The sequence below is a fragment of the Neovison vison genome, chromosome 4 (genome assembly GCF_020171115.1).
Source record: "Neovison vison isolate M4711 chromosome 4, ASM_NN_V1, whole genome shotgun sequence".
Taxonomy (NCBI): Eukaryota; Metazoa; Chordata; class Mammalia; order Carnivora; family Mustelidae; genus Neogale; species Neogale vison.
In genome coordinates this window covers 226029495-226041892 of record NC_058094.1, presented here as the reverse complement: position 1 = coordinate 226041892, position 12398 = coordinate 226029495, and the positions used below count along the sequence as shown (strand labels likewise).

Sequence of the window (12398 nt, the reverse complement as noted above, 5' to 3'; positions counted from 1 at the left end):
CATTCTCCCTTCTTGACCCAAAGTATGAAATGAGTATTATAAATCCATCTAATACAGACAGCCAGACAATTCTGAGAAGAATTCCAAATAATGTGCAGCAGAGCGCTGCGCCCGAGGTGGAGCCTGACTCCTGACCTCCGGTGCGGGCCGCACGTGGTGACTGTCTCGCAGAGGCCGCAGGAGGAGGGAGAGTAGCCAGCGCAGAAACCTGACGGAGACAACGTGAGCAGGCAGGCCAGGTGCTGAGTCATGGGGACGGCAGGTGACCTTGCTAGGTGGGCTGTGATGGCCTCTGACCTTGTCATCTCCATCCCAAAACACATCACCCCAGGACTCAGATCCTGCAAGAAGGTCATGCAAATCGAAACTGACCGGCTTTGCTAGAACCCACACAGAGACCGTAGGCAACAAGTAGTCATTAACTGAGTTCATCAGTGGAGTGTGGGTGAGCAAAGTCCTTAACACTCAGAGGAGTGATCGGCCCAGAAGGAGAAGAGTGAGAGCCGCACAGACCACTGTGTGGGACGTGAGGGGACCGCCGACGACAAGTTCAGGCCGAGGTCCGCACGTCTTCAGGAGGTCGTTGGACTTCCTTGCCTTCCTCACCCGGGACTGGTTGTCTGCCCGAGTCCTCTCTCCTGGTCCAGGGCTTCTCCTGCCACGTGGCGTACATCCGGGTGCCCTCATTCTCCACCAGCCCGTGGGCTTGGAGGGCAGACACTGCCTGTTGTGCTCCCCTTCACGTCTCCACACCAGGGACAGCGTGTGACGCAGAGCAGCACTCCGCAGCCTCCCTCCGACGTGTGTGCGTGTCATCGAAGCTGCCGAGCTCTCGGGAAGTGTGGGGGTCCTGGACGTAGATCTGCATCCCGCTTTGGTTACTCCCTGAGCACCCGACTTTAGGCCAGCTCCCCAGCTTCTCCTCACCTCCGTTTGCTCCTACGTAAAGTGAAGAAGTTAAGGCAGACGCCTCGATGTTACATAACTTAAACGGATATGCTACGAAAACGTTAGGCCCATAGTGAACGTTGACGTGTTCACTTTTTTGTGGATGATACGACTTCTGGGGTTGGGTTGAAATTGGACAAGAAAGCCTAGAGAAGGGTGTTTAAGTTAAAGCAGAATGAGCAAATACAAGAAAGTGAGATTCAATGCAGTAGGAAACTTCGCAGATAGCTGTTTGCCTCGACGTGGGAACAGGAGGTGGAGAAGCGAGGAGGTTCGTGGATGCTGGACCGAGACGTCCTGACTATTCCACGAGCAGGCGGGGAGATGACTGAGAGGGGAACTGGCCGGGGCGGGGTGGGGGGGTGGGGGGCGGTGACCGGAACGGTCGATGATGAATTCCAGCACCTGGGAAAGCAGCCGGGATCAGAAATAGAGGCTCAGCAGTGGTCGCGTAGTTTGTCGTGAAATTGGCAAACCCGGCAGCACGTGCGGAGTGTTTACTGTAGGACACACGAGGGGTCACGCGTCTCTTCTACGCCTCAGGGACTTGCTAGTGTCACGCTTTTCAACACTTACTAAAGACAGTAAAGTAGTTACTAAATACAGTAAAGTGATCTTTGTCTTCCCAGGTATTTCCCAGGTAATCTCTGTCTTCTGAAAGTGCAGATCGGTGTGGGCTGAGTGGTTGCGAGGAAGCCCCTCGCCGGTAGTACACTTGGCGCACAGCCGTGACGACCGGCCAGGAGTCGGGCTGCTGCAGGCAGGGGCGGTGGGCGAGCGTCCAGCTGTGAATGTACCTTTGCAATCAAGAGGCATCCAGGCTTAAGTTCTGGTTCCACAACTTCTCAGTCCTGTCCTTGAGCTACAGTCGGTGCGGGAGGATTTAACAGAGCCAAGAAGAGCCGGACAAAACGTTGAAGACGGAGGAGACCGTAGTTGAAGGCCCTGTGGAGGAAGGGAGCTTAGCGTTTAGGAGGGACTAAGAGCAGACGTAGCTGGAGGCACACCAGGGCGTGGGCCGGTGACCCGCGAGGCTGGGGCATCACGAGAGGGGCCACACCGTCTCCTAGGCAGCACCAGGGATTCTGTCTTTTTCGAAAGCCATTGAAGTGTTCTCAGCAGGGGAGTGACATGATCTCATTTGCATCTGGCAAAACCATTCTGGATGCAGTGTGGACAGCTGGTGAGAACGGGGTGAACGCAGAAAGACCAGTTAGGAAGTGAGGCATTTATCAGACCCAGCCCAGTGGCCGTGGAGGTGGGGAGAAGTGGACGGAGTCAAGAGAGACTTGCGGTCAACTCTGCGGGCCTCGCGGGAAACCGGGGAGGGTGGGGGAGGCGGCATGATGAAGGGGAAACCCAGGTTTCTGCAGGACGGGCTGCACGGGGGCAGCGCGCCGTTGGCCCGTGACGGTGCTGGACCCCCACGAGTCCTCGCCATCCTCTTGCCAACTGTCCGCTACTGTTACAGAGATTTAAAGAATCTGTGCATTTGTCCACAGACTTACCGTTATTGGTGCTTTGTCTCCTTGAGTAGATTCATATTTTCATTTAGCATTTGAGTAGATGAAGCGTTTCTTTGTAAGTTATGTGTTTCTTTGTTTTTAGTTGCTCAACTCAATTCTTCTCACATCTGGGAGCTTTTTGTCGATTCTTTGGTATCTTCTGTGTAAAAAATCATCTATGTCTGCCAATAGAAAAAGTTCTGCTTCCTTCTTTCCAGTCAGTTTTGAGAGAATCTTTGTTCCTCTCCTTGCCGTGCTCTCCGGGCGGGGCTCTCCGGGGCGGTGGTGGACGGGGTCCCCACGCACGAACACAGTGCCTTCTCGCTCTTGCGCGGAAAGCCTGTCACCGTGTCCGTAAGCTGTCGGCCATGGGTTTTCATGCGCGCTCACCAGCTGAGAGCAGGTCCTTCTTTGTTTCTGATATTTGCCTTCTTTCTTTCCTTTTAGCAGAAGACTCAGAAAGTGGTGTTTACACGCGCTTCATGAGGTCACACAAGTGTTACGACATCGTTCCCACCAGTTCGAAGCTTGTGGTCTTTGATACTACGTTACAAGTAAGTGTGCAGTTTTCACAGACTGCTGTCACGCTGTCCACCTGACTCTTCTTAGGGGAATTTATATCCTTCGATACCAGCGGACATGCCAGGTGTCGCTCTGAGCTTTTGTCTGCGTTCTCCATCCCCGTGGCAGCCGTGGAAGGAACATCTGTCACCGTCCACTTTCTCCAGATAAGGAAACTGGTTCTCGAGTCAGGGAGCTTAAGTCACAAAGTTTAGTCCACAGATTGAAGAATTTAGTAACTTAATCCACAGAGGGTCTGTCCTATGTGTCAGAGCCTGAGTCATTAACCGTGAGCCCATGCCACCTCCCCCAGGGTATCCTGATATTTTTCTCTTACTTATTTAGTAGAATATGTAATAAATTAATTTGAAATAGTACCGGTTAAAAAGAAAAAAAATTACTGAGATAGATGAGCTCTTGAGAAGGAACTTTGTTGATCTCTTTTAGCAGAAGAAATTGAACCTTATCATTTTGGTATGAAAAATGTGCTTATTGCAGCTAATTTTATGCCCCCATGATGTACAGTCCTATATGGAAAGTCCTAAACGATGCATTCACTGCAAAGACCAGGTTCCGCCCAGCGTAGTAAGTATACACACACACGCAGGTGTCTAGTGTCTGTAGCTGTGCGTGAGTCGTCACGAAGCAGGAGCCTCAGTTGTGCTCCCAGCGCAGCCGCTGAGCCAGGAGCTCATGGGCCGTCGGTGCTTTATCAAGGTGTGCTCCCAAGGGACCCCCTGCAGGACTGGGGGCAACCCAGAGAGGCCAGAGCCCTGCCAGGGTGGCCTTAGCTGGCCCCTCAGAAGAGTGTGGCAGGTCGGGGTACCTTTGTGAGCTCACCTTAGCCTCTTCCTTCGTCCAGGCCTGTCCTGGGAGAGAGGTGCCAACACTCGGCCAGCTCCGCCCCTCCCTCTGGGGCCTGTCCCCTTCCCCGCCCCAGCCTAGTCTGTGGTCCCCCCAGCAGCTTGTCCCTGGGGCTCTGCAGAGGACACCTGGGCTCTCAGGGCCATGTTGCCTATATCTCGTGCAGGCCACACGGGACGCTTAGGATGGGGAAACGGCTTTGTTCTGGTTTCATTTCATTGGCCAACTTTTTTTGGTCATCGTACAGAAATACGACTGATTTTTGTAAATTGACTTTATATCCTGTGACTTAGCTAAACTCACATCAGGCCAGGTAAGCTTCCAGGTTTCTTCTAAACCCCTAAGAGTCTGATTCTTTGACACCACGAGGATAGGGAAACATCCAATAGACTGCTCTGTGGGGAATGTGACCAACAGTAACTTCAGGAAAGCCAGTCTTGACAACCGTAACCCTAGATTTCAATAGTAAAAGAGCTAGAAAATCTTAGTTCCCAAAGTACAGAACTACCTGAACAGCCCACGGCACCTTTGTTCCCCTTCCCCAGAAGGCTTGTTACTTGTTCTCCTGATCTCAGGTTTCCCACCAATGGAAAAGTCAGAGACGGCTAGTAAGACCTGTTCTGCTTTTACTCCTACTCAGCTTTTCTTTTGCCCTGGAATTGACTTTCTTCCGAATTTAAAATTTAGCTCAAGTGGGTGATACATGGGAACTGTGCTATTTTTGTGGGTGGTCAGAGGTCCCCGATCCAGTAATGTCACTTCCCGAGTTAATAAGCTGTGTGCGCCTCCCCGCCTGGTGGTCACGGGTCCTAGGAGGCTCTTGGCATCGAAGGAGCCAAACCTTGTCACCAGGGAAATAGGGGGTGGGGGCGTGTCGTGGGTAGAGCAGAGTTAAACATGCATTCGAAAGGTGTGAGTAGAGTATTTTCTAGACGCAGGCTGCAGTAGTAGCCGTTGCTACATCTCGAGGGCAGAGAAAGCGTAAAGAACACCACAAAGGGATGGCAGACGACCAGAAGCAGCCCACGTATCCAGAGAGACTGGTTCAGTAAATCTGGGTGTAGCATCTCCCGGAATAATGCCAGGTCGCCATGAAGAGGAACGGAAGAAGTGTTTGTCAAGAATAGGTTTTTAAGTAAAAAAGCAAAAGTCGCAGAAGAAGACAAGTACATGAGCACGGTACTGTGAGGGCACAGAGCGCCGGAGCCCTAAGTCTAGATGCGCCCAGACCTGGCAGACGAGCACAGACGCAAGGAGAGTGGGTGAACGGCTCCCCCAGACGAGGGAAGAGAAGAGTTTCAGACACGTTCAGCCTCCAGCTTCTGGCTCTGAGAGGCCAGCTCGACTCTCCGTGGTCGGGTTCGGCAAAATGCCCGTTTCATACTGGAATTCACTGCGGACCAGCATCCGTCTCCATCCCGACAGCGTGGAAGCCAGACGCACTGCCTGTGGTCCTGCCCACGGGTGGTGCTGCCCACGTGGGGTCCTGGGGCCGCTCCACGTGGAGCAGGAGGGGCGCAGCTGTGGCACCACCTGGGGCTGGCCGGTCTATAAGGCCAGCCAGGTTTGCCCTCGACGGCAGCGGTCCGTGGGGCGCCCCCCCAGCCCGTGGTCGCGGAATGAGCAAGAGGAGGCAGCTCCGTCCCTGACACGCCGCCGCCACTTGCCAACCGCCGGCCCTGCTGCTCGCCGGTCAGAGGAGCCCGTTCTCCGTGGGAGTGCAGGACGCACGGCCGCACGGCCACTCACAGTCCGTCGTTCCGTCTGTCCCAGGCCCGGGAGCAAGCCGGGAGTTGCTTCTCAGGGACGGGAACTGTCCGCAGAAGAAGGCGTGGTTTCCTGCTGCTCTTCTCAGCCCCGAACGTGTGCCCTCGGGGTCTCCTGCTGGGGTCTGATGGGGCTTCGTACGGATCCCTTGTGTGGACGAGGAGCCTGGACTGGTTACCAGGCCTTCCCTTGCTCTGGTCACCCTGAGAACAGCATTTATGGGCCACTCAGTGAATGTGTCAACGTAGCCGCTTCTTGGTGCCTGTTGCTTCCAAGAGACCTCTCCCCGCGATGTGTGCCTGGCGGGTGTGTGCGGAGCAACAGCCTGAACATCCCTTGCAGGGGCTGCGAGTGCCCCAGCGTCCCCTCACCCGGGGAACTCACCCTCTGATTTCCTTACGGCCCACGGGAGCATCATCTGGAGTGTTGCTTCTTCTTGCCCGTTGGTCCACTCAGCACGGTGTCTCAGCACCGTGTCCTCGGCGCAGTGGACCCGGGCGGCACGCAGACTCCGAAAGGATGCACATCCCTGCAGATGCTGGAAGGCAGAGGGCCGGCAGGCAGCATAGCCTCCAGGCACGTGGGGGGCCCGTGCCAGGTCCAAGCAGACTGCCGCTGGGGGTCCTCCTGGGATGCTGTGGCGAGAAAGTATGCGTCCGGGTAGCCGTGGCAGGTCCCCCAGGATGCCACATCAGGAAGAATCACCACAATTAGTCACCATGCGATCGAGTTGACGGTAATCCACGGCTGGTCCAGAGACAGTCACAGACCAGACCTTTCCGCTCTGGACCCGAGAAACAACAGCTTCTTACATGGCCCAGGGGAGAAGGACGTGTCCCAGCCCTTCCAGAGAAGCCTGGTCGTTCACAGAAAGATAGGATTTGGTGCTCTCCAATTCTAAATGGTGACACCCCAGGAGTGATGAGAGGCTCAGAAATAAATAAAACTTCCCAAGATTGAGGTGCGGGGGGAGCATTAAGAATTCCCTCACAACGGCAATATGACTTTTTAGCAATACTCTACCAACAGTTAAAGTTTCTAGTAGAATGTTTATTCTAGAGTAGTTTTAGATTCGTAGAAAAGTTGTGAAGTGTGTCTGGACTTCCCGGGCACCCCAGCCCCGGTTCCCTCATTCCTGCCATCTCCCATCAGGGTGGCAGATGCTTGTCACAGTTCGCAAACCAGTACTGATCCATGATTGTCCCCTAAAGGCCAAGTTCGTTCAGATTTACCTGATGTCATTTTCCTGTCCGAGGATCCCCCCTGGGCTCTCCCATGACATCGGGTCAGCGCATCTCCTTGGGCTCCTCTGGGCCGTGGCGGTGTTTTGGGGTTCCCTTGCTCCTGTGGCTTTACCGGCTCTAGGGAGCACTGGGCAGGTGTTCTGCAGGAGACCCCGCTGTTGGGATTTACCTGCTGGTTTTCTCACCCTCAGACTGGGATTCTGGGTTTTAGAAGGGAGGCCACAAGATGAGGTGCCCTTTCATCCTGTCCCACCAAGGGTGCGTACACTTAGCAAGTCTCAGCTCTGTGCACCGTAACACGGGTCACCTGGGGGCTGCGGTCGTCTTCGGGTTTCTCCACGTCTGTGCTGTCGTCCTCGAAGTCACTGGACACATGATGTGTGCGGGGCTGCGGCCCGGCCCGAGAGCACGCTCGCTCGGGGGGGTTGGGGGGGTGCCTCTGCAGGGACGCCGTCCCTTCCCTCCCACTGTGTGTTCATTCGTGTCAGCACAGACGTGTGAACACACGTGTGCTCTTCCGTTATGACCCGTCGCTACTGTATGTTGCTGCTCAGCTATTTCAGTCAGTGTAACTATTAATAAAATGTGAGAGCAAATGGAGGGAAAATGGGCAGCAGCCGAGTAAGTGGCTGTGTGGAAAGCCCAAGTTCTTAGAAGACGCAGAAAAAAAGAGCACAGCATTAAAGCAGGCTGGGGGGTGGGGGTCATGAGCAGGGGGGGCCGCCCAGGGTGGGCGTAAGTGGGGACTTGAATTGAGGTCCACAAGAGGAGAGGGTGCAGGGCTTGCTTATTTTAAAAGCAAGGGGGGCAGTGCGCCTGGGTGGCTCCATGGGTTGTGACCGACCTTTGATTTCCGTTCTGGCCGTGAGATCGAGCCCTGCGTCGGGCTCTGCGCATTTAGCCTGCTAAGATTCTCTCTGTCCCTTCCCTGTGCCCCTCCCCCCACCCTCAGAAAAATAAGTAAAAATAAAGCAACAGGAAGGAGAGGGATCCATCCTGCAGGTGCAAAGAAAGAAAAAATGAAACGCCTCAACTTTTCTTGTACTTCTTCCCTATCAAGGAAAATGGTGGAAGTGGAAGTGGAAAAAGTACAGTAGATGGCGAGTAAAGGAAACTGAGGCCTGAGCTGGGTGTAGAGATTCTGCAAGGCGCCACTGAACCGGTTTGCTTTCTGACCCAGATGAATCACATTCCAGGGTAATAAAGGGACTTGGAAAGCAGATCGCCAAGCTGCTGGTGATATCACGGGAATTGTGAAAAGCGTTCTGGGGCCCAGGCTAGAGATAAAAGAAAACAGATTCAAAAAAGAAAAACAAAAATCCTGTGGGTGTGGAATGTGGTGCCCGTCCCAGGTAAGATGCGCGAATGAATGATTAGTGAAAGTCAAAGAAGTCATTTCTGGGAACCTACCATGAATTGACAAAAAAAGTCACAGAAGTCGAGCCCGATTTCCTTTCTGGATAGTTCCGCAGCTGAGGTAAAACAGGACAGGCATGTCTCGGTTTCAGCTAGACAGCGGACGGAGCCAGCGCGGGAGTGCGGGCTGTCTGCTCGGTGAACGAGTTCATGGCTCAGTCTGGGCCTCAGAAGGACGTTGATGACATCTCAGCGTGGAGCACCGTGTCCACTGCGTCCTTTTAAAATCCACTTACGTCACCTGTGACTCCGGCCACCTCTCGAGTCACACAGGTACATGGGGTGGCACCTCAGCCCAGTCCCGCCAGCATACCCCCCAGCCTCCTTACCAGTGGGGGACAGACGCCAGGGGAGAGACGCCTCCGTCTTCCACCCTCAGAGTGACAGTCCCCAGAAGACGCCAGCAAGACTGAGTCCGTCTGCCTGTGCTTGTGGCCATGTCAGCCGCCCATCGGCACACGGGCTCATCCACTAGCCCGTTTCACGCCCATCCTGCACACCTGCTCCTCGGGTCACGTTCCCAGTAAAGGATGTGCAGGCCAGGCTCTGCCTGCTGGGGAACCCAAGCTAAGAAACAGGATTCTTGTACCCTCGGCTCATCAGTATCTGGGACGGTGACTTCAATAGTACTGACTTGGATGGCATCATCGACTTCACAGAGGACTTGAAACCGGAGATAGCCAAGAATAAGATACAGAAAGATTCCTTAATAAGCGAACCTGTTTTCGGGACCAGTGAGTAAGCAGACGGTATGCAGAACGAGGACATGATAGCAAATGAGCGTTCCAGAAAAGAACAAAACTGGGGGCCGAGCACTATGTGAAGAGTGGGGGGATGAAGACGCCGTGGCCTTGTCCTCCGCACGCCCGCGCTAACTGGGGAGGGCGCGGGCTGACCCCCACAGGAGCACACTGGGGACCCGTGTGTGGGTTTTCAAAGAAGGAGATAGGAGCAGTTCTACGCATCGAGCAGTATGAAAAGCTTACAGTCGGACACAGCAGCCTCTGTCCCGGTTGTCACATCCTTGTCCTGCTGCCCAGAAACAACCAGTTCAGCGACGCAGTCTAGACTGGACGGCCACATTACATCGCTTCCCTGACTTGAGACGTGTTTTACTTCCAGGCCGGGTGGATGGGGGTCCCGCTCCTTGTGCGGCCTCCTCCCTGCCCTCATCTTCCCAGCGGAGCTAGGTCTCGGGGGGCGGTGAATTCCTTCCTGGCGAGGCGTCATGATGTGGACTGTGTCAGTTTTATTCCGTCCGCGGAGCCCCGTGGGCACTGCGCTCCCGTTTCCTTCTGTGTACCGTTCAGTGTGATTTCCTGACTTAGAGCTCTCCTCTTCTGATTTTGACCATCTACACCTTTCCACACCTTCTGACTTTTTTTTTTTTTTTTTTTTTTCACCTTCTGACTTCTTGATGGGATTTTCTGTGTGGTCAGACCTGAGGTCGTGTCTTCAGCTCCCCCTAGAGCCACTCCCTCTGGGTCCTGGGTCTTCCTACTCCGGCTGTCACTCCCCCGTCCTGCTCACCCCTGTCTCCCGAGGCCAGGAAATACCTCATCCTCATCTTCCTCCTTCATTGCAACACCTGACTTTTGAACACATGCTTTCTGCTTCTTTGGTCTATTCCCTTTCGCAGGGTGGAGCACATTCTTCCGTAGCTACCGTCTTAGCCCACTTGGGCTGCCGTCACACACCAGCACAGCCGGGGGCTCCAGCAGCCGGGCCCGACCGCTCGCAGCTGGGGAGGCTGTAAGTCCACGATGGAGATGGTGGTCAGTGAAGTTCCCCAGGAGGGCTCCCTTCTTGCTGGCCGACTGCTGCCTTCTCCCCATCCTCACAGGGCAGAGCCCTGCCACTAAGCCCATCGTGGGGTCCCCACCCGCGTGACCTCATCTAAACTCACCTCCGAAAGGCCCTACCTCCTGATGCCGTCAGTAGTGGGAGTGAGTGCTCCCACAGACGAATGCTGCGGGGTCACACTTAACCCCAGCGCTTCCCATGGACAGATGCACGGAGGTCATCATGTGAAATATTATTTATCTTTCAGACTCACCGTATAGACTGCTGGGTATAGCATTCCATAATGAAAATCATCTTTATTTAGAAATTTGAAAGCGTCCTTCCACTGCTTTTGGATGCAAGTATTAAAGAGAAATGGGTTATGTCCTCTTTATATGAGTTTTCGCCTCTAAAAGTATTGGGATTTTCCCTTTCTCTCTGGTACTCCAGAATTCCAGACTAACGGGCCTCCTTACGGTCTTTGTGTTCCTCGTGCTGGGCCCACGGTATGCCACTGGAACCTGGAGTGTTTGTCTTCGGTAATTTTCTTCCTACCATTTTTTTCTCTGAGACTTCAGTTTGCAGGTCTTGGGCTCCCTGAAGTCATCCTTTAATATTCCTGTCCTGCCTCTTTCTCTCTCTGCCTTTCATTCTACCCCTGGGAAGTTTTGATTCCATTTCCCTCTGGGGAAGATGTGCCCACAATGGGAGCGTCTGTGGCTTTGCGCTCCAGGTCTCCTCAAGCGGCTGTGAGTCTAGGCTGCCTCTTGGGACGGAAGGGTGGGCAGCAGGGACATGCACGGGTGGGGGGGACGGTTCTTGCAGCATCACTGGTCGGTTTCACTGGCAGCCCCCAGTGCGCATACCTGTGCGTCATATTTGCAGGGCCAGTTCTCCAGAAAATGATCCTCGGTGCTGATGGTGGTAGTGGCCTGGCGGGTGGCTATGGCCGTTCCCCGGTCTACGCCAGGCTTCCTGTTCCCCTCGGGCTCCGACCCCACCCCCGCCAGGGCCTCCAGTCTTGGGTCTTCCGCGTGCAGGGAGAGGTTGGTCCGCTTCTCTCCCCACGGTGCCCCTCCCCAGCAAGGCTCTGTCACTCATTAACCTTCCTCCACCTGCTTTCTGCCCCGCAAACCCCCTGGTTCATCCCATTTCCAGCTTCTATTCCCTGAAGATTCGAGAGAACTTTTCAGGAGGAAAATGTGTTGGAAGTGTGTTTGCTCTGCCATTTTTAAGCCTAAGGAGACACAGGGAGACTGCAGAAGTAACAGGAAGGGGCTGAATGAGGCACAGGGGAGTAGAGGGAAGGAGTGCCGACCTTGACGGGACTGATGGGGGCGGCTTAGGTTGTGGAGTTAGAAGTCAGCCAGGTTGTCATAGGTAGAGTTGAAGGTAGGTGCTCTTGAGGTAGAAGGAACTTTGGGGCATAGAAGTGCCAAAAAAAAAAAAAAAAAAGCGAAGACCAGTTCAGTGTCCGCTGGGCTGGAGCCAGGACGTGTGGGCTCCCTCGCCTACGAGGCCGGCCCCCGCCTCGCGCAGCTCCGGGAGAGCCAGCGGACACGAGAGAGAGGCCTCCGGGGTGTTCAAGCCACCAGGCAAGCTCTGAGGTGAACAGTAAGAAACCGAATTAGATAGTTTTCCAGAGCTTTAGCTGTTCATCAGTGTTGATTTTAAAAGCCCCACAATCAGCTTAATTACTGAAAATCGGGGTGAAACAGTGAAGCGGCCAAGGAACCACATTCCCATTGTTTGGAGCATAGATGTTCCACTTGTCCGGAGACGGCAGAATCTCTTAGGGCTTACTGTTTTAAAAAAATCATTTCTATATTTAAAGTTTATTTTTCATCTTTCCTTATCTAATTATCACATTTAGTTGTTTGAAAATCCTATTAAAAGGTACATTTTAGAGGCGCCTGGATGGCTCAGTGGGTTAAGCCTCTGCCTTCGGCTCAGGTCATGATCTCAGGGTCCTGGGATCAAGTCCCACATCGGGCTCTCTGCTCAGCGGGGAGCCTGCTTCCCCCACCCCCCTGCCTGCCTCTCCGCCCACTTGTGATCTCTGTCTGTCAAATAAATAAAATCTTTAAAAAAAAAAAAAAAGTACGTTTTAAAACTGATAAACACTTTGAGCAAATCGCATATCTGTTGAAAAGTTTTCAGAGGTAAGCAAGACCCCTGAGAGTTTTTTCCTGCAGATCTCAACCAGATTGGGCCTGCCGTCCTTTTGTCCTGTTCATTGGTCACTGGGAACACCCTGCGTCTTCTGTCATTGGGAGGAATTTTCTTAAGTAGAGTTTGCAGTTGCTCTTCA

At 53.8% G+C, this 12398-nt stretch overlaps 1 protein-coding gene across 5 annotated transcripts in view; it reads left to right on the top strand.

Annotated features, from left to right (window-relative positions):
- Positions 1-12398, top strand: part of PRKAG2 (protein kinase AMP-activated non-catalytic subunit gamma 2) — a 243714-nt gene that overhangs the window by 202899 nt on the left and 28417 nt on the right. For 4 of the 5 annotated variants that reach the window (XM_044246871.1, XM_044246875.1, XM_044246873.1 and 1 more), the window contains one exon: positions 2901-3007. In XM_044246871.1, the coding sequence (XP_044102806.1) occupies positions 2901-3007 (107 nt within the window). The remainder of the gene's footprint in view (positions 1-2900; positions 3008-12398) is intronic. The other variant, XM_044246872.1, reaches the window with a different exon arrangement.